Consider the following 22,668-nt stretch of genomic DNA (forward strand, 5'->3'; position numbering starts at 1 on the left):
AATGTGCTTAATATACCCGTCACACTTAAACTGAAACTCACTACACTTACTATAAACTATTGCAATTCTAAACATATATATTTAAATGTTTTATCCAAAAATAAGCTTATGGTGTTGTATGGTCTTATTGCGTATTCAGATTATGAAGCACTTAGAAAAAGTATTAGATGCAGGATTTAAAAAAAACAAACATTCCATGAGTGTTAACTTGACCCAACACATTGTAGAGGAAATCATTTGATGAGATATCTCAAACGACAGATAGCAGTTGATTTATCCCCAGAAGATCAGGCCATTGAGATACATTTTTATGTGTTCTCTGATGACTAACCTACATTAAAAGTGTTTAAATGTATTCTGTTAAATAAAATAAATAAAGCAGCATCTGTACAAGCAAATGATGTAACTCTCAGATTTGTTTTAGTTTACTACAGTCAAGGGCAATAAACACCATTTTCAATACATTGATTGTAAACCACACAAACATTCCTCATTAAAAGTGAGAATAGTAACTTTTTGACTTGGTGCACTAGAAGTAGGGCACAACTTTACAAAATGTAACGATGCCAATTAGCAGTTTAGCTATTAATTAAAAACACACAGGCGAAGACACACACACACAAAGATATTAGCCCAGATCTGTGTCTTTAGTCTTATCCAAGGGCCTGCTGCAAACAAATTATTTTACATTGAGATGTGTGGAAACAGGAGTAGTCGTTTGGTGATTAGAGAGTCGTTAGTTACAGTAAGGTCACAGGGTTTGACCACTTGAGCAGACAAATGTTCTACAAAGTGGCCTTTACTGAGATGTGGAGCCTCTAATCACTTCCTTGACAAATGCTTAGAATGTAGAAAATGAACGCAGATGAGTGAACAGCGAGAGGGGGGAAGTAAACAAACGGCAGCATTAGTATCATGAGTAATAAGTATCCCTTGCCTTCCATCCAGCTGTAAGTAATTCACTTGAATTGCAGTGACTAATTCATATGAAATAGTATCCATCAGAGGAACGATCTTACATCGGCGTGCAGCCCACTTGAATAATGCTACTGTTTTGCATAATAATGAGCAAGGCCAGGGATCACACTTCAGTCCCCACAAGCTAAATATCTAATGCTACATAAAGAATGGACACGATATGGGCTGCACAGGGTGAATACGAAAGTCAAGTCAAGTCTCTGCAAAATACCATGGCTTTTATAAACCCAACCGTCACGTTATTACTCATGTGCCATAAGGGGTTTCATCTGGATGTTAAATTCTGATCGCTGACTTACCCAAACACAAGAATTGTCATACAACAAAAAATCCATCTCACTCATCACCAGTGACCCAGAAGTGTGTTTGTTAGTAGAGACAAACTTCCCTCTGCTTCTGGCCATCCACCTTTGGGCAGTGAGTCCTGAGTCAATACAAGGGTCTTTAATCGCTGCTGCCTCTATACAACAACAACAACAACAACAACACAATGCCACATCTGGGTACAGAGTAAATGAATCACCACTACACAGGTTTAATGTTTGAAGGTCACATATTATGCAAAATGCAATTTCAAACACTAATATGTGTCCCTAGTCTATGAGAAAAGTCCATCCTCTCTTGTCTTTTGCCTGCTCTCATTTTCAGGAAAGCCCACCGCTCTTTTGCATTTAAAGCTATAGACACAGAAACTGCCTGTTCTGAGCAGGGGTTTATATGCATACTAAAATACAGGAGTGTTTTTTTTCACAAGAAACTTCATAGACATGTTTTGGGGAGCTCTGAGATTTATTTAAACGTGTATAATATGTGACCTTTAAATGTTATCCGAAGTAAGTTTCAGCTCTAAGATTTTTTTTTTATATATGCTTTTAAAGTTTTGAGAGCAAAGTTGTTGCAATGAAATTCCAAACCAGCTTCAACAAGTGTGAGAGAAATTGAGTTCTACCTGTAAATAAGAATTAAATACTGGTCCAATTTATCTGTTGGCAGTTGTTGTTACAAAAAAAATATTGATTTCAAATAAAATATTATTGTTGTGTCCATAAGTAGTTGGGGCTGTCAAAAAATAAGCATGAGTAATGAAGGACATTAAAAGTCATGCTCTGGCATTTGTAATTTATGTCATAGATCTATAAATAGAAAATAAAACCCTTTTCCAAAAGGGAAATATAAACCAAACAGCACTTTTAGATGAACTTAATGACAGTATTTCCAATCTTCGTATTTGGAAAAAGCTTTGATGATGCCCGTATAAAAGAAGTGCATATTTTATTCTTACCTACCCTTGTAAGGTACATAAAATATAAAGAGCTTGTGAAATATAGCCTGTAAGAACCCAAGACAATAAAATCTGGCCCTCAGGTACAAACACTGAATTTAATTAAAGGGTAAATTGTAAATTACAGAAGCTGAATTGGCAGCATTGATGTGCATCATGCCAGCAGGCACAGAATGAGCACTGGGACTGTGACCAGATGGAGTGGCACCTCAAGAGAAAGCAACTAGCTCCCGCTAGCATCAGTGACACCTGTAGCATACGCGTTAAAACAAAAAGGTCAGCAGCGTTCATCCATAATGCTCCAACTCTCTGAGGAAACAATGGGGGATGAGCTTGAAAACAATAACACGGACTGATAACTTCCCTGAGGCAGCTGTTGGGATCGTAACTCCCTTTGGGTCTTAGAGTTACAGCTCACTCCATAGTCAGCAACTTATGGGAGAACGGTGAATCGATGATGCAAATAGGCCCTGTGGTGCCGAGATGCTGTAGTTGCTAATGATGAGTGCCAAGGGCACAATGTCACTCAATTTACTGGAGCTATATGGTATGAGCTTCTCGTGTCAATAGCATGAATCAACCCTGAAAAAATAAATGAATGACTGTTCCTCCCACGGGAGGATATCATGTGAACCTACTTTCTTTACAGTATTTTTTTTTTAACCATTGTTGTAAAATTCAACTAAATTGTTCATAGACACAAACACCGTGTCAGCAATTCCAACCTGCTGTTTACTGGGCACAGCCAAGGCCACATAAAGACTCTCTCATTAAAGATGGTCTCTGATGTTGCTCGATGGTACTGTGTTATAAGCCATTAAATCAACCATTCATGTCAGAACACTGACCTTTGTCAAATGGGAAGAGACAGCATTTAGAGCCTTTTTGTATGAGCAATGAATAAAAAAAACACATTAAATGTGCGCTCACTCAAGGAAACAGCTTGTTGTTTTTAGAAGTCAAGAAACAAGATGGGGACTTCACCTGATAGCCCATCATATTAAGTTGCCAATAATAAAGGATTATTTCATTTAAAAAAGTTCCAGCTTAAAGAAAATAGAAGTCCTTGTAATGCACCAAGTTTTTAATGTCGCTTACAAGGGGGGGTCATTTTTTTGCTAAACTGGTAGTAGCAGATGGCTAGCTATCAATGGTTTTGCTCAAGGTTTCTGCCTGTTGAAAGAAAGTTTTTCCTTTCCACTGACTTTAAGTGCTCAATAGAATAAATGTTAGGGTACAGTAAATCATATTTACAAGGTATGGACATGCTTTGTATGTTTCTTGAATAAAAACGGATTGATTCATTGATTAAAACCCCTGCAGCTTGGAATCTCTTGCAGGAGGATTTGTGTCTGTGCCGCTTGTCTTGGCTAGTAAAAACTGAGACTCTTAATATGTGTGTAATATGTAGAATTTTTACACTGAAATGTATTTAAATAAAATATTGACTTAACCTATGTTATACATTTTTTGGTGAGTACTTACATGACCTCTAATATTTCCTACAGTTCTCAAAGAAATCCTTCATTATATAGTTGACACTGTTTCTTTTGTGGCAGACCCAGCATGACAGGCATGACATTGTTTATTGTTGGCCATTGCCGTGGAAACACAGGCTGTTATGTCAAAGACCGCTGCATAAGGAAGCAAAAACTGTTGTTGTAAGTGATGCTTTGATAAAAACTTCATGTACATTTTACTTGGATACATTAGCTTGTTGGTAAAAAATATTATTTTCCTTAAGTCTGTTACACCCGTTCATCTTGACTATGGTCAACTCAGAGTTCATTAGTTGTGAAAAAAAGTGTTTTAAGTGTAAGCAGTTCAAGCAGCTTGGTTTAATAAAGGGCTCAGAGGGAAGATGGGTATTCCTCGGATTGATCATTCAGTCAGAGAATTGAGAAATCAGAGGCTACAGCACAGCACACTGAGCTGCACTGGTTGTCAATCTGAGCTCATTCTTTGCCCTCTGGTCAAACTCTTCAGCTGACAGAGAGGAAATATAAAATCTGACAGCTCACATTACACAGGACGGTGGAGGGACTGTTCAAATTCAACATCAGGAGGGAGGCAGGCAGAGACGCAGTAAAAACTGACTGAGCTGAGCAGGAAACATAAAGCAGAATGTACCCAGCAAAGACAAACTTTATGAGAACGGCCGAGTGTCGTTTAACTTGACTCCCAATGTGAACAACCGCTGGCCCTGCACAAAGACACGAAAGCAAATCACCCAGACTTTGGTTTAAAAATGCAGACCATGATTTGAGGCTCTCAAAATCCAAATTGCCAAATGATTAGTAAGTGCATAAATAGCTGTGAGGATGGATGAAGTCTTATCTTTGGAATTGTACTGATTATAAAATTGATTTGCTGATTATTCTGCTCTCCTTTCATTATCGTACGCTTTCCATGGCTGTCTTTGCAATGACTGGCTCGGTAAAAAAATACAAATCAAAGGGTTGGGGGGAGTTTCTCTGGCAATATTCACAAGTAGTTATTTATTCAGCTTAAGTACATGTTCTATTTTAAAGTTTTAAAGGTCTCCATAACAACCACTTGAATCCAGACATGTTTCAGTGTTAGGAAGGCGGCTCCCTCTCATTCATGCTTCAGCTACTTTACTTTGATCTTTTTACTTTATACAAGTTATGATTGGAAATTCATTTTACCTCGAAGTTTATCTATAGTTGTTAGTTTTTTTTTTTTTTACAAGGCTTCAGGCAGTTACCTACATTACCTAAAGGCACCTGACATTTGAGTCATTTCTGTCTCTACTCTTGCTGTGTATATTCTGTGTAATATTAATAACATTGAATAAAAAATTGCAAAGAGGCTGGTTGGCTAAAACACATTTTATCACACGAAATAGAAAGAATACACTGAATACAAAGCAGCACAATTACAGTAAATCCAACCATAGTGGCAGTAAAAAAATAGAAGCAAAATACAGTTTTTAACATGTAAAATTGATAAGGAGTGAACACTCAGAGCTTGCTTGCTAGTGTGTGTGTGTTTGAGTGTTTTGTCAGGGACGTATAGTGTTGTATGTTTTTTTTCTACCCAGGGTCACTTTGCCTGGAGGTGGTGCTTGTATTTTTTTATATTTTCTTCCGGCTCAGACTCAACTTAAGCTCTGAACCAATTTAATACAGAAGCGGGGAATGTAGAGGGAAGCTTGACAGAGTCACTCAAATCCCCATCTGCACCATATTGGGAGCATAGTGAGGGAAAAATGAGGGCGAAATATAGAGGAGAAGAAAGTGGTCTAAAAGGGGGTTAGAAGGGGGAGCAGAGGGAAGGAGAGGGTGAGACATGTGTTCCATATTGTACGAAAGTCGATGGGCTGCATGGAAAACATGAAATGCATTAAGTGGGTTGTGTACAAAATACAATAAGAGATGTTAATCATCTCACTTTTCAAAGCTTGCAAAAACACATTTGATAAGCAGAAGTTCACTTGGGTCTAGATTCACTGAAAGCCAGATGTATTCTACTTTTATGCAGCCATTAAACTGATGAAAGGAAGGTGACGGGCCAAATGTGTGCGTTTGTCACTTTCTAATTTCTCAGTCGTTCAGATGCTTTTGCCAAAAGCTTTTAAAGAGAGGTATTACAAACAGTGATAAAAGGAAACCATGGGGATGAAAAGCTCCAAAAATGATGCCGTACCACCTGTTAATTAGACAAGAAGCGAGACAAAATGCCAAATTGGCTTGCTGCAAACAAAGTTACCATGAGGGATCTGTTAATTACCTCAACAACAGTGAAACGGAGGGCACAAGAGTGTGTGGGTTGGTAAGAGATAGAGAGAGAGGTATAAAGAAAATGAACTCCAAATAGCTCTGCAATTTGAATGTATTAAGTCATAGCTCACATTTAGATTCTTAATAAAGCTGTTTTCACCAAGCTGGGCAACATGCGGCAAAAACCTAAAAGCTGTGCACCCGATCCAATGGGCCTATTGTGGTGCTGAAGCGTACAGCTCTCCACTGAAAGGAAAAGTGAAAGGCAATACCAATATTATGACAAGCATGTCAAAATCTCTCAGGCACGAATAAACATTTTCTTTCAGAAGAGATTATTTGTTTTTGTCAAGGCAGAACTGCTGTCTTCATTCCTGTTTGTGAGTAATTTGCCTTGTCTGAGTGTGTGTGCAAACCAAGAAAAGGATGAGTAGGCAGTCTATGTTAGAGAGGTGAAGAATAAACGAACAAAGAGAAGTGTGTGCCGTAACAGAAGAGAGCTACAGGGATGTGAGTATCACGACAAAAAAGCGAGCTGCAGTTTCAATTATTTGATACATTTAAGATGCAGCTAAGAAAATCTTCAAGGCCTTTAAAAGGGTTCATGAATCAAAAGGGATTTAGGAAAAAAAACTCATTTACAAACACTCTGTTCTAACAGAAACTCACTATGTCTGCTGTATTGGTCAGAAATCAGAAACTGGTTTGGCTTCACCATCACTCGGAGATTAGAGATTGCTAATTATTTGCAGTCATCAGCACAATGGCCAAGTTTGTTTATACAAGACATGACAAAGGATGCCAAATAAGATTTGAATTCTGTGGCTATCTACTGTTGCCATTTGGATCAATTTTCATTGTGTTATGTTCTGTGTGACAATTCAATTGGTACAAAATATCACTTACTGCTGACATCAAGCAATGGGAAAATAAAGGCCTACAGTTTGACTGTATATTGATTCTTTGATGGTTTTAACTTAATATCAAATATTTCATACTTTAGTGAAGCCCTGCATTAGTACATATTTATGATCCTTATTGTCTTTTAAGCTGATATAATATACTGTATAGTATGTTGTTATGATTGTGGGCGGCAGTAGCTCAGTCTGTAGGGACTTAGACTGGAACCGGAGGGTTCGCCGGTTAGTGCCTGAGCACTGCCGAGGTGCCCTTGAGCCAAGGCACCAAACCCCCTCCCCACCACCAGCTCAGTAGCGCCCGCTGTGGGCAGCTCCGTCACTCTGACATCTCTCCATTAGTGCATGTCCATAGGCTCCTGTTTGTGCATGTGTGTGTTGCATGACTTACAGAGTGTAAAAACTGAAATTTCCCCTTGCAGGGATCAATAAAGTAAATCTTAATCTTCAATCTTGTGAGCCGTAATTTGTATTTTAGGCTGATTGGCTTGCTGTGTTTTCCTTTTTTGGTAAATAAGTGTACCAGACCCAGGAGCTGATTGGTCAATCAGTTTCCTGCTCCTACCAATCGTACACTGCGGAGAGGGTTTTCCCTCTACAAGAGCAGGAACATGGCGTCGCTGCGGCGCAGGGGGAACCGCATCTTCTTGGCTTCCCAAACGGCCACGCAACGTTTTCTTTGATCTGTTCTCAGTTCGTTTTATGTTAGAAGGGCGGTGAATATTTAACCCCTTGCTCTAACTAAGTGAAGAATATTGACTAAATTATTGACATAGTGTTGTAAACAAAATGTTTCTCTGCACTATGTAGTGGATCAGTACAGCCCATAATAAGGATTAGGAATTGTAATTGTGGCACTAATTTTTAAAGAGGATAATTAAATATTTCAAAGGTTATAATGTGTTTTGCTGCAATCATTACATGTAACTTTGCATTAATTTCATGATTTGGAGCACCACGCACCATCCAGTACTTTTCTATCTCATTATCCTAAATTAACTCTTCTTTGTTGAAATATCAAACCAGATGTAACCTGTTTAACACAGACTGCTGCTTTATTCATGGCTGAGAAGATCGTTGTTTTGGTGCAGTATCCTTGACAGTGTCCCAAAATTACCACAGCGGTTGGGTGGGGTGGGGTGTGGGAGTGGGGATGGAGGTGGGGGGCATCGCTGACCGAAGAGAGCTTTCTATTTTCATAGGGGAGACTGATGTTTATGAGGCAGGGGACCAGAGCCAGACCAGGGGACATCTCTATCTGGGACAGGGCATCCATTTCAAACAGCAATACGTCCACAGTAATGAATCTGGGGGGAGGAACTCGGCTTAATGAGTTGAGACCATGTGACCACTGAGGAGAGAAAAAGTGGAGAAAGGCATTGGAAGGGAGGGGTAAACACAGAAAGAAAGATGGGGACAGCTGGAATGCTCGTTAATAAAAGCAATGTAACACATAAAGGCCTGTCAGGGGAGTACTGCAGGGTGTAAGGTGTGTGTTTGTGTAAGCGTGGATGTGTCACGCCATGGTAGTCCAGCCCAGCTTTAGTCCTTCTTAACCTAACAAAGAGTTAGACGGCAACTTCTCATCAAATTTCATGACCTGCACAACTTTACACCCCTACTGAAACACTTCAGAACAATTGTGAGTATTTATGTAACGTGTCATTGTGATGTACACTGAATAGTGTCTCATTAGGAGGCAGGGCAGTGAACGAAGGCAATTTATCATGAATTGAGGACTCCCCACAAGTCCAGCATTCAATTTACAACAAAGATTCAAAAAACGGAGAACAAGAAGCATCCTGTAGAGTTCAGCCCTCTTTGAAAAGACCAATGTGTCACTGCTGTTCACCTGACAGCCTTATTGTGAAGAGAAAGAGACAATTTAGTCCCACAAAAGTAGCCTGTAATACAATTAATGTCTCATCATTGACTCAGTTTTGTGTGAGTGTTTCTCCTTGTCAGTTTGTCTGCGAGCATAGAACAGAAAACACTGAAAATCAACTACCTACACGATCTATCTGGAAGTGTGAGTGTTTACTCAGATTTAAATGAAGGCAGCTATTCGTCAGAGTAAATTTTTCTATTTAAAATCATCTGTTATGTTCTTTTTAAGTCTTCTTGTATGTATAAATACAACCAGACAACGACATTTAGTTTTGACAAACAGAAATCGAGCTCAAAAGCATGCACTTGTAAATGCAGTATGCAAATAAGTGTATTTAATTGTAGTGTTTATATCACAGTTAAGACAACTACAGTATTGAGAAAACAAAGAGCATAGAGAAAAATGTTTGGCATGACTGTAGAAGTCCACAAATCATCATTTTGAATCTTTTGAAGCATTGGCACAGAGGAGTGTGAAACAGAAACAGAGATCATGAACAACCTGCAAGCGCCCACTCATAGATGTTCTACGCATCTTGCTGTGACCGGTCTTTGTGTACACAGCTATAGCTTCTGGGTTCCACTTCACAGCATAGTTGACCCTGGTTATGGGAGCTGAGTGTTTGTGTGACTTAATGGATGACCTCAGTCACAGAAGGGGGTGGCAGAAGGTTAGCAACAGTAAGACGGAGGGAAGAGGAACTGTGAGGTGACAGAGAACGGCAGGTTTGATGGCTCATGCAATAGACACAGCTGCCACAGAAGAAAGTGGGATGTTAAAGAGAAATCAGAATGTTTGCGGAGGTTTTGAAAGTCAGAAACATGACAAACATTGATACAAGATGGGAGGCTACAATATAGAATATAATCTAAGCTTTATTTTAAGTAAAACAAATATGAAACAGATTGGATGGCCAGACTGGGTCAGTTCATATCTGAAGCACACTCAAGGGAGACTCATGACTAATTTCTGTCTGGGCGGATGGCAACTCATCACCCCACTGATCTTGGGCGTCACCAGCAGTATGACCAAATATCAGCAGCACGGCACTTGTCCCTAATGAAGTTGCCATAGATGGATGCTTTAAAGACCCCCTGCTGAGATCCTTACATGACCCAGTGGAAACAGATGTCTCTTTGGTCGGCCTTTGCCGAAGCTTCCTGCTCATCAGAAAGATGAAAGCAATTAATCATCCGTGTTAGTTCTCTTTCAAATGGCTTCAGAAGGATGCGGTCGTACTCAAAGCCAGGGTCAAAAGGGGGTTGAGAAGGGAGAGAAAACATCTGTGCTTGTGATAATAATTTCACGTGTTAGCAGTGATTGGTTGCAGACTGAAATGACCTTCTACAACTATAGCTAGTTTATTAACAGATAGAAGAGTTTCAACATTTGTATGTCTAGCTTAGCCTTTTTAATGCATTTTAAGCCAAGAGGTTTCTTTTTTTTTATTAGATGTTAAGGGTTTGGCTGAAAAAACAACAACTAGAGTTATTAATGGGACATTGAATAAATGTTTTTTTGATAATTTAGGGAAAAAAAAGTGGAAAAGTCACTGTATCCTTCTAAAAAGCATTATCATGGGGCGCCTGTAGCCTAGTGGTTAGTGTGTGCTCCATGTATGAAGGCTATAGTCCTCCAAGCGGGCAGCCCGGGTTCGAATACAAACCGTGGCTCCTTTCCTGCATGTCATTCCCACTGTCCTATCTCAAAATAAAGGCACAAAAGCCGCCAAATAAACCTTTAAAAAAAAAAAAAAAAAAAAAAAGCATTATCATTTTGAGGGCATGAACTATTTGGTGAAATAAGAGTGACATTCATCAAATAGTTCAAAAAAGGCAGACGACACCCTCAAGGAAAAGCCGTTTTATGTCTTTTGGCAATTAGGATCTAAATGGGTAATAAGGTTTGAGTGCAGCTGGCATATCAGTCTTTTTTATTGACCATGTGCCCCCTCTGAAACCATTGAAAGGTCGAATATCTTTCAACTTTGAAGCTGTTTATCAATTCACCATTCTAAAGCAGACGTGATGACTTTGACTTGTGTGAGCAAGTGCAGTTTCTATCTTAGACTCTTAGCAGTGTCTCTTTAAGCTTAAGCTCGCTGAGTGTGATGTAAAAAGTGTGGTAATGAAAACAGAATTCCATTTATTGAAAAGGTACCACAATAAAATCCATTCTATCCTGTTTTGGTTTCAACTATTTTGCTCTTTGACTCGTGTGAAATAGTTCACAATAGATTTGTGAATGAGGCATTTTATCAGAGTTTCCTTTTCTTTGACTGAAATTCTAATGCGAATTTAGTATTTACACTCAATTGAAAGTCACGATGGATTACAGTGTCACCTTCAAGGACTACGTATGGCTACAAAGACGCTAGTGACAGGGCATAACAAAGTGCCTCATTCCAAGTCATCCCCAATAATCTCTCCTGTCTGTCACACACCTCAAATCCAAACACTTACAGTGTACCTGTACTATCAGCCTACAGCCTTACTTTCGGCTGTATCACAAATAATTCATGTGTCCTATAAGAGTGCTTAATTCCTTTGCTTTTACACCTATGTTTACCTCTACCTCTAGTTATTGGGATTTGTCACATCAGTCACAGTATGCAGATGTTCTTTGTCTTCAGACCTATGTCAGATGTCCTAAGTGACCTGGTTCTGAAACTGTGACAGCGGAAGTTGTGATTATTAAAACCATTAAATCAACTCAAAAACTATAGAGGGGAAACAGCAAGTTTCCTCTCTTTGCCAAAGTGGACAGTTTTGGACTAGCTTTGCACAGTGAATCTCAAGAGTTCAGAAATTATGGGGCAAAAGCTTGCATAAGAACTTGCCAAATTCAGAACAGCAACTTTGGTCATATAGCCCCGAGCTGAGGGAAATTGGCTTTCACAGCACAGATTTTAGGTTTATCAAACTCAAAAGCAAAATACCCCCCCCCCCCCCAAAAAAAAAAAAGGAATCCCAAAATGATTTTGGCCTTGTGGCTTAATGCATAGCTGAAGGACCAAAGAGATACATTTTCATCTAAGGGTCTCGTATTTGTCTGAGAGTAAACACATTTTCCTTATCCAGTACTTGAAAAGCTCTAGGCATCCAAAAGTGGGCTCTACAATTTAAAATCAAAACAAACAAAAATAACACCAGAAAGAACATTATTACGGGAGAGAATCGATGTGTTCATAAGTAGGCGGAGGAGGAGGAGGAGAAAACATCAGTCAATCCAGCCTTTTAACAAGGTGTTCCAAAGAGATACACACAGGATTAAAAAAAAGAAAAACACCAACCATTGTGCTAACTGTGGCATGTTTTCAGTTATTATATGGAGACTTGTTTAATAATTACACAGAGCAACAGCACGGAAAAGAACTTGAATTGAGGTAATACGCAGTAATGTTGTCTCAAACAGTGGCAGATAATTATATATTGATGAGTTACGCAGAGTTCAAACCAGAATGGGTTATCATTTTCACAAGTTTCAAGAATCAGATAACGCAACAAAGTGCAATGAAGCCAAATAAAAACATAGCCACTGCCTCACCCCCTTTCTCTCTTCCATCTATACAAAATGTTTCTAGCAGAATATTGTGAGAAACATGTGTCAAACAAGTCTTTGTACTCAGGTGCAATAATTAAATCTCAATTACACACAAACGTGCGCACACAATGCACGTAATCGCTAACATTTCTCGTCTCCTGCTGGTTTTGCATTCAGACTTCTCTTTAAGTTTAAGCCTAATGTGTCAACTGAACATCCCTAATGTGGATTAGCTATGCATGGTGGTGGCTGCCAGGACTCCTTCCCTTCATAATGTGATACACCTCAAAGTTCTGCCATTTGTGCCATTTGTGCCATATGTGCGCGTTTTGCCCCTGCACCAACATGAAACCAAGCTCTCTTTATAAGAAGACGATTTGAAGAACTTGCTAACAGGTACGTTTATACAGGCATGCATGCTTGCAGTGTGTCAGGATGAAAGCAGCTGGCAAACATTTAGAATAATGTTTGTGTATGTGAGTTCTTCAAATAAGTAGGAGACCGCCTGACCCGTTTGCCTTTAAATCGAAGTCATGATGAAGCGACTGGACTGTTTGTTGTGTAAAACTGCTGACTGTTCATGCTTGGAGTGCACTTTTACTAATGAGTGATAGGCAAGGTGTGGAGATTTGAATGATTTAGTTGAGAGAACTAGAGATCCACTGTAACCTAGTGGTGATTTGTGCTCGCCAGGATATTGATACAGCTGGAGCAGTGGTGTGTCGGAGTATCGCTGAAGTTAGACATTTATAACCACGTTAGCACTGCATACAATTTGATTCATGAAACAGAAACGTCAGCTCTTGGTTGAAATCACAGCATGCACACTCCTCATTCCAGAGTCACAATTTGACTGATCATTGAATTAGCTGAAGGATAAAGTGAAACATGATTTAGATGACAGAGTCTTTGGATTACTTAGTACTTTAAGTATGTTTGCTGACTTGAGCTGAATGTGTTGTTTTATCAGTATGGCAGAGCACACAGAAGAGATGAACACAGCAGCTGATAAGATTGTTTACTGTGTTTCGATCTCATTGCTTAGCTATTTTGTCTCAGACTGGACCCTGAGCTACAGCCTTCAGGGCCATGCTATAAATGAATTCATTTTTTCATGTCCATAGTTGGCTGATAGAAACAGCACGATCTTAACAGTTATTGATGCGCCTGGCAACAGCTACACAGCTAGAATGTGTTACAAAACAATATACTATGTTTGTTTGTACATCTGTATTTCTGTTGAAATGTTTCAACATGGAATCAAAGTCAAAGCCCCACTGCTACCTTAAAAGTGCTTTAAAGTGTGCCTTGCAGGTATTACTAAATGAGTGAGAAACATCTTCAACCACAATAAACAGTCTCTAAGCAGCATTGTTGTCTTTCACTATACAACCTTAACCAAAAGTACAACGTCAATTTGTGTGATTAAGGGAAAACCGTCCCTTGTAGGCGTGACACTCGATCTCAGTAAAATGGAAATATAACTATTTTCTGTTAATAAGCAAATGGAACCTCAAGCAATGGTTTCCTTTTTTTGCAATATAAGTGGTAAAAAAATAAATATACAGAATGAAAGACGGTGTGGAGTAACAGTTAAGTGGTACCTTTAAAGAAGCAGTCCTTGCTGTGCACCACATAGATCCGTCTCCTCTCCAGGCAGGCGGTGCGGTACACCTCACAGTGGTTCTCGTAGAACCTGCCGTCCGAGCCACACACCGGCACAAAGGAGGGCCGGCATTTTTCCTGGCAAACACACTCAGCACGGCCAGTTTCTGCCATCAGCACACACTGTCGACCCCGTCCACAGTAGGTCCTCCGACAGGGGCCTCCGTCCGTGTCAGAAAGGGCTGAAAGACAAAAAAATGGTTTGTTTAGCACCTGAGCAGGAGTGGAAAAGTTCATAATATCTTACAAAGTGAGAACAACTTTATACAGTATATCCACAATATAACTTGTCCTTTTTATTCAATGAAACAATGACAGGCACAAGATAAAGATCAGTCCATGTTGCACACTTAAGAAGAAAAAACAGCCATCTCATCACAAATTTTGGGTTAAGAGGGGACAGTTGTGTGTCCTCAAACCTCCAGACAGTCATTGGAGACCGATCTCTTACCAAGAAAGAAAAGTCTTGCTGCACGATAAGCACAGAGCAATTTTAATATAAAACTGCCCCCACAACAGAAAACAGTTGGCCCTGATTGCCACCTGAGCAGGACATGGTTTCGCAGTAAAATCGGTCAAACTCAGTTTGATTGTCAGTGTGCTCCGCACACGTCAATACTGATGCATCCTGTTCTTTAAAAAAATTAATAAAATTATAAAAACATTTTGATAGATTTTTTTATCCCATTAAATGTACATGCACATATAAAAGATTAACAACAAACTAGAAATAAGAAAAATTAATCTGTATGCACCGTAAATTAAAAAAAGAACTGAACCCATGCCCAACACCTCCTGTTATGATCGCAGTTATAACACAGTGCTAACAAGGAGCAGCATTTTATATTAAGATGATCTACCTCCATAGAAATCATACAGACAGATGTCCTCATTAACACGTCTCAGTAACTTATTCACACATCTGTACACAAACATACCTGAGAGTGAAAGTGCACCCAAATGCACACACTCACAGTTCATCAGCTGCATGACAACGCTCACACGCGCACGCACGCGCGCACGCACACACACACACACACAGGTACATAAAGAGGCATGCACAAATGCACACGCCAGCACGACCATCATCACCACTCACTGCCCAGTACTCCTCTTCTCTTTCTCCTGATTTAATCTATTTGCACCTAAAGTGAGTCAAAAATTTGCTGATGTAGCCGGACCCTCAGCCTTGGATTGATCTTTTCTGACTCCATGAGCTTGACCAGAATCCCCCCCTCCCTGTTTTGAGCTGAGGGTTGGATTTATTAGACCCACGTACCTGGGGATTTAGAGTAAAAAAACTCCATGTTAAGGCAGGCTGAGCAGAGCATTTGTTGCCTCTCAATCAGATCTTGTGAATGTCAGTTCTATTAAATGAGACAAAAAATGTAGTAGAAAACCTGAACCTAATTTAAAAATCTTTCGTACCACTGTGGGAAAGCTAAACTCAAGCCCTATAATACCCACCCACATAATATCAAAATGATTGGCAGAAGCTCAGTTTGTTTGACTAAAGATTAAAGATTTATGTGGAATCTGTATACAAATACATACATAGTAACATGCAAACACGTTTATAAAATGATAAAAGAACAGATACATTTTGCATCTCTAAGGACACAATAAATTCACCCATTCCCAACCCCTGAACATAGACACACAACAATATCAGTGCTGTTACAGAATACTTAAAAATGTCAAACTCAAAACAGAAATAATTGCATTTCAGAGTTTGTCCTTCAAAAAGCATTTTCCTGCTATCAAACAAAGGGGATTTCAGTCGAAAAGCAGATCTTCCGCCCTTATTGACCCAGTGAAGTTCAAGTGCTGTTTTCTTCTCAAGCATTCTGTCCTTTTATCATCTTTGATATTAATAAGCTCTTAAATTTGCCGTGGTTTCCATGGCAAATATAAGAGCTGGTGGCCATAGCAATCTGAGAATCTAATTGCACCACATGAATAAACTTGATATCAAGGTAGTGAGAAAACAACACAAAAAGAATGGCGCACTGTTATTCAAAGAGCTAAAGAGGAAACTAAGCCTGTAAACGAAAGTCTAAAGGCTCTTCCCTTAACTTTGCATTTCAGATACGGGACACTCCGAAGGCTGTTTTGCTATTAAAAGGAAATGAATACATATCCCAAAAGGCACTTGTCTGGCCATTGTGTGGACGCTGTTGTAAAGGTTGAGTCGGTTAAGATGCTGAGAGGGGGTCAGTTCTATTATCCCTCCGTAGGATAAGGTTAAAACCATACTGGCTTAACTTAAAAGAGCCCAGTCCGGCCTTTTATAATCAAACTGCTGAAAACAGAAATTGAATTTGCCTGGAGTATAATCATATCTCAACTCTCAGCATATTCAATAATAGAGGTAATGCGCTGTTGTCGGAGGACAAAACTTCCATAATCACATAAAGGCAATTCCAGAGCAGACACACACAGAGGCTCATCAGAGCAGACTCAAGAAAAAAGGAATACAACCATTGCAACCTTTCTCCCTTTGAGATGTCAGCATGCATACACGCATACTGTGCACTCTCGTGTTCATTCTCTTTTAAATACAAAACGTCTGTGCTCGCAAACACAAGCGGTACATTGTCAAATACAAACACTGGAGATACGTCTTGAACAATAAGCTCTTCTAATCATTTTCAGTAAAAAAATAATAATATTAATAATCAATTAACTGTAAGTGATTGATATTTTCATTTTCTTCATGTAGCTTCCTTCATTAATTTAGCTTCTAATCTCTGTAATATCAACACTTTTCAAAGCTTTAAGTTTTTGAACTTTTAGTAGACTAACCATACTTTTAAAAAAATAAGAAATTGTTGTTTTGTTGGTTTAAAATGTTTCCAAGCCTCAATCCTAATTATTTTTCTACATGTGAGGAGGGGGCAACTCTGCTGGTTGAAAAAAGAAAAATTGGTAACACTTTACAATAAGGGTACATAAATTAACATTAGTTAAGGCATTATTAAGCATCTAATGGTTACTAACAGTTAACTAATGTGTCTAGTAATCATTTATTAAGGGTGTTCATGTTAACTACGGTATTAATTAATACATTATTTAATCCTTATTAAGGATGCTATTAACATTAGTTAATGCAGTAATAAGCCTTAATTAACAGCAAATTCATACAATAATGAACTTTAAGAAACCCTTAAGAGATGTCTCTTGTTAACATTAATTAAGGGTTTACATGTTAATTAAGCCTATTAACTAATATTACTAAGTGCTTGATAAAGATGTTCATTTAGATGCATGTCTTGAGGTTCACAGCTAAGTCATAGCATTAAGACAAAAGTGTTTGTTTTTATTAATGTTTATTTAAGGTTAATGACTGTTCACTTACTTATCCATCCTCCAACTGGTGACTTATTTTTGGTAAAGGTTGAGATCAGTGGACCACACAATGGTCTTCATCTAGACGATAGATTGTTCCTTTAGCTTCATAGACGTTCTTAACTCACATGCCTAACCTATCATTATTGTTGATGTTATATAAACATTACATGATTAACCATTTATTGATGCTCTGAATAAGCATTACTTAACCATAATTAACCATTTATTAATGCTCTGGATAAGCATTACTAAACCATTAATAAAAATAAGAGAAAAAGCAGGGGATGCTTTGGAGCCTTGCTGCAAATGAAATATAATCACTATATACGATATAGAAAGTTGTTATCAAACTATTCATACAAATATGGACACTTCAAACTCCACGGAAACAAAGAACCAGCCAAGAATGCCAAACTCAAGACTTCAAAGCAGAAGTCAAAGTCTAAGACATTATTTGTATCTAAGTTAAATACATTTTGGAGACCGGTCGGTTTGAAATTATGACAAGTGTCAGCAATGAATAAATACACACAGCCCATAGATATGAAGCATTAACGTTTTCTTTTCTATAATTAAGTTTAAAAATCTGCGAAAGGAAGCTTTGGGGTTAAGGGTTGGCCAGGTAACTACTCCCTGATGAGTGGTGATAGTGGGGAAGTAATGACACCCTCAACTCCTTTTTTTATCCAGTGTACTAATTGTTTTGCATGTCTCTGCAAAGCATCTGTGGGAAATGCAAAATAGCGCAGCTCCCTTGCGACCTTGCTGTTCATGTCAAGGTCGGGGACGATTACAAGATCGTTTGTATTCTCCGAGCGTGGGAGATTAAACGCTTAGCAACATCCGTCCAGCGGCAGTAACCCACCGGTAGTTGTTCTTCCTTCTTCATCCTCTTTTTTTCCTCCCTTCTTGCCTCCCTCTTTCTCCCCCCCCCCCCTGCCCTTTCCCTTTCTGTTCAAAGAAAGGAGTACATGAACACTAGCTACTCAAACAACAGAGACAATAGCATACAAAGTTACATCTACAATACACAAGCTGTGTGACATTTAGCAAAGTCCAAACGCTCCCGTTCATCCTCACTGTAAGTCCTTTGTTTTGTGTCTCTTGGACCGTGTTGGCTTCAATTGTGGCTTGCTTAAGAGGCTAAAAGTGCTGTTTGATAATCCTCCTTGTCTAAGCTGCCGGCACAGTGCTTATGAATGGCTCTTACAAGTTCAGAGGCCCTGTGGTACCAGGAAAAGACCAGGCTGACTGTCCAGACTAGAAGTCTTGCATTCTGTAACTCCAGTTTCTTTGTACTTTATTCTTTTTCCCATTCATTTTGCTGTGCATATGTATACTCCCTCCGTGTGTCTTTTGGTCAATTCCACTCTGGTGCTGAGCTCTACTGGGCTTCAGGGAAATTGAGACCAGTATAGTCCACTATAATCAGAGATTTCAGAACATGTTTTGCAATAAGTAACAATGTTGATAGTTGCATGGGGGACATGAGGGATTTGTCTTAAGTGCTAAGACCATTTCGCCTTATCTTTCTGACATTTTTCAACAGAGAATAAAGACAAGTTTTGCCTTTTCATTCTCTTTTATGCAAGCCCTAAGTGGATGAGAGCATAACTAGAGGCGCAGCACGATCGAGAGTCTGCCTGACTGGCTGTCTATTCACTTGTTCAGGAGGAGAAGCTACAATCTTGTCAGCCTCAGCCCTCACTGTGTTATTGTGACGAAGCCTTCGGTAATTTGAAATCAGTGCATCCAGAGGCATACAATCTGTATGCAGGCAATCACAAGTGCATTGTATGATGTGTGGCTCGGAGAGAGAGAGAGAGAGAACAAGCGAGAAAGAGAGGCAGAGAGAGAGACAGACAGAGAGAGAGAGTCAATATATATTACTTCACTCTAAGCAAAGCGTTGTCTAAACCCTTGCTCTATTTAGCATCTAAAATATGCCTCGATATATTTACACCTGAGGCTACATTCTCAAGCTCTCTAAATCCCTTTAACATTTAAAGGCATACACAACAAACTTTATTTATTCTGTGTATAATCCAGCTCCACAGAGGGGTAGTTTGTTGTTTTTGATACGTTCTCCTCTGAGATACAGAGGGACACCGTTGAGCTTCTTGCTAATTAGAATGGAAGAACATTTACCCTAGCTGGTGATATGGGACCCGCTGCCTGCAGCACAACCATGTTATGAACCGCCGTGATCCATGGAAACATGAAAGCTGGAGTCACATACCCTTAAGGATACCAGCCGGTGACATTTACAGAAATAAGAGGATGTTTTTTTTTTCCTAGTAGTGTACTTTTGTTAATCGCAGTTCAGCCCCAAAAGTGTCCTTGTCTCGTCATTTCATTTCACTTGTGTAAATAAAGTTGTTGCACATCTTTGTGTATGCATAGTGCCGATGTCTAAGGAGTACTTGTGTTTATGTATAGGTTGTTTTGAAGCCCAGGACAAACTCTGTCACATCTGCTGATCTCACAGTCAATTCTATTTGCTCTGAAGCAGCTGTAGATAATTAAATTCAGAGACGCGCCGTCAAACACTGTCTCCCCTGTGCCGTGCAGTTGAACAAAGCGCTTCTGACATGCATGCTGAGCTGGAATATCAATGGACAACAGCAGCCCTTGGTGCTAGGTGAGATATGCTGTGGCATACACATAGATAAGAATTAACTGTCCATTTGTTTGCTGCATTGTACCCAAAATGATGTCGTTCCTCCAAGGAAACAAACTAGAATAAAAATAACCAGAGATTGGACACACTGCACTATGTGGACACAAAGCTTTGCTTGGTTTTTAAAAGGAAACTTTTAACTCTTCCACCCAAAACATAAGTTTTGTCTTTTTTTGTTAAAGAATTGTTCAAAGTCAGAACAGACACTGATTTGCACATTATACGACCCTTAGATAGTACAAAGTTCATTTATATATATAAAGATATATAAAAGATCTGAAAAAGATCACCAAAATATACTGAAATAATAATAAACCTGGACTAAAGTGCCCAACTAAAAGAGCAACAATCTAAGACAAGGACATTTTTTAAAACCTGTCGTTTAGACATCCCTCATATTTCTAATTTCATCTGGACACCAGAGATGACAACAGCAGCTCCTGTACATGAAGTAACCTGAGAAGATAATTATATTTAATATAAACTTTGTTCTAGAGCCATTTCTCTTCATTAAGTGTTCCGAATTACCCATTACCTCCATGACCTCTTTTTAATGGCTTAATGACAGGTTAGCCAGTCCCTTAGATGTTCACTGCTGCAGACTGAATGGACGGAGAAAGAAGCCATTTAAAGATAGTCAGTAGCTTTTGACTAAAAAAAGTAATGCCACTCAATCGTTACTTTTGGGCCTCCAAACATGTGTGGTGGTGGCTGTGTCTGCAGAGACCCTGTCCTTTGTCTGTATTTGGATGGTTTTTTTTGACACGGGACATTTCTTGGCTGATATGAGAATACAAAATGTTACTGTCGACTGGCGTCTGGGATGTGACCTACTCATTCTCTTATGTGTATGAAAGCATACACAGCCAGACACACAACTTACACACTGATAAAATCGGGCTTCCAAAAAAAGGTAGGACCAAACGTAGTTGAGGATAGCTATTAAGAATCCTATTGGTCCCACATTGGGAGCCTTGATGCGTAGGGGCTTTTTTTTTTTTTTTTTTTCAAACCAAAGCTATGGGATAGAAGGCTGAGTGTTTAAGTAAAGATAAAAAGCTAAGACATTAGATAGGAGCTCATCTTAGAGCCGTTACTCATTCACATTCAGGCTGTCTCATGGACAGCCTTGCATCAGAAGTTTTCCTGGACACATGTACAGGTAGGCACTGGGATTGAACTTGAACACAGTGGACCTAATTTGGACTGGAAACTCCTCCAGTAACCAAGGAGGAGATTGAAACAGTTCCTTAGGACAGGGACTTATTGAATGATTTCCTTAGCTTATAGTGCCACCACCACTTAGCAGAAAATATGTGGAAGAAAGGGATGAACAGTTGGATGAATTGTTAAACAGACGATCTGAACTTGCTGTGTGCCACAGTTACAGAGAATATTCATGTTCATATGAACATTTATTTTCTCAAACTAAGGCCACAAAACAATCATCTTCCTTTCTGTTTTTTTTTTTTAATTATGATAAGTTTAAACACGCATATAACTGCTTATTTTGGATACATGTCAAGTCCATTATTAACACATTCTGACTTTGTTTCCTCCCATGTCTTGATGTTTCCCTTTTTCTCTGCCTGGCCCTTCAAAATTATTGATTGTAAAGCATTTCAATTGATTAAGTAATCAAGTGAATCGAGGCACTAGAAGCTGCTGGTGTTTATGAGGTCCTGCTGTGTCTTAGGATACGATATTATACTGCTACCTCTTCTTCAAAATAGGAGAGTCAAAGAAGGAATTTACTTCATACCTTTTACTACAATGACAATGTACTACAATTTTACATTCCTCTTATTGGTTAAGCAGGCAAGAATGGGCTTCATGTTTATTCTAAGTATGCTGCTGTATTAAATATAAGAACCCTTTTATGGAGATGATAATAAGCATAGTTGAACAACAGAAAACTGAGGACTGGGATAGAGAAAATGTTACAGAACAAAGAGAGTTAAAAGACAGTTATATAAAAAGCAAACACACAAATGAGTGGTTACATTTCTTTGACACCCAGCATTGGAGCAGGGAAGAGAGGGAGGCCGGCTTTTCCTCAAGAGAGCAGGGATTTTCAGAGTATATCTCAGACAAAACGTCACAGGGCTCATCTATCTGCTTCAGCTGATAGGTCTGTATTGATCTTCTGATCCCCGTGTATCTGAAGCCGCTCCACCAAGAGGCTAAGCTCTCTTGAAAGAGCAACCTGGGAGAGCCCTGCTGCTGTTACTGCTACTGTGGGGCTCCCACATGATCTACTACACACCAGACTAGTGGGGGATTCATGGGTTAAATTTTTGTTTTGGACTGGTTAGAGGAAAAGTCATGGAACAGGGCATGCCCAGAGAAAGAATCAGAATCAGAAGAGAATTGGAGGGAATACAGTGCATTTTTAGAAGCCTTCACAAAAACTGAAGCGGATAAGTTAGGGCGATTATCCAAATATTATTTTTATATTCTGCAGCTGTATGTTAAAAAATCTTCTAGCTCAACCCCTACTCCAACTTGTCCTGCATTGTTGTTGTTTTCCGATCAGCTCAACCCTCATGCTAGCCATAAACTACACTCTGGTTCATGTAAATATTCATTCATGCATTTCTATGTCAGGGTTGTTTTTTGGA

General features: G+C 39.1%; 1 protein-coding gene across 1 annotated transcript in view; it reads right to left on the reverse strand.

The window, feature by feature from the left end:
- The window catches only part of fstl4 (follistatin-like 4), a 185,823-nt gene that overhangs the window by 96,407 nt on the left and 66,748 nt on the right, over positions 1–22,668 (reverse strand). The window contains exon 4 of the mRNA XM_065963116.1: positions 13,956–14,198. Within this exon, the coding sequence (XP_065819188.1) occupies positions 13,956–14,198 (243 nt within the window). The remainder of the gene's footprint in view (positions 1–13,955; positions 14,199–22,668) is intronic.

This window comes from Labrus bergylta, chromosome 14 (genome assembly GCF_963930695.1).
Source record: "Labrus bergylta chromosome 14, fLabBer1.1, whole genome shotgun sequence".
In the NCBI taxonomy this organism is placed as follows: domain Eukaryota; kingdom Metazoa; phylum Chordata; class Actinopteri; order Labriformes; family Labridae; genus Labrus; species Labrus bergylta.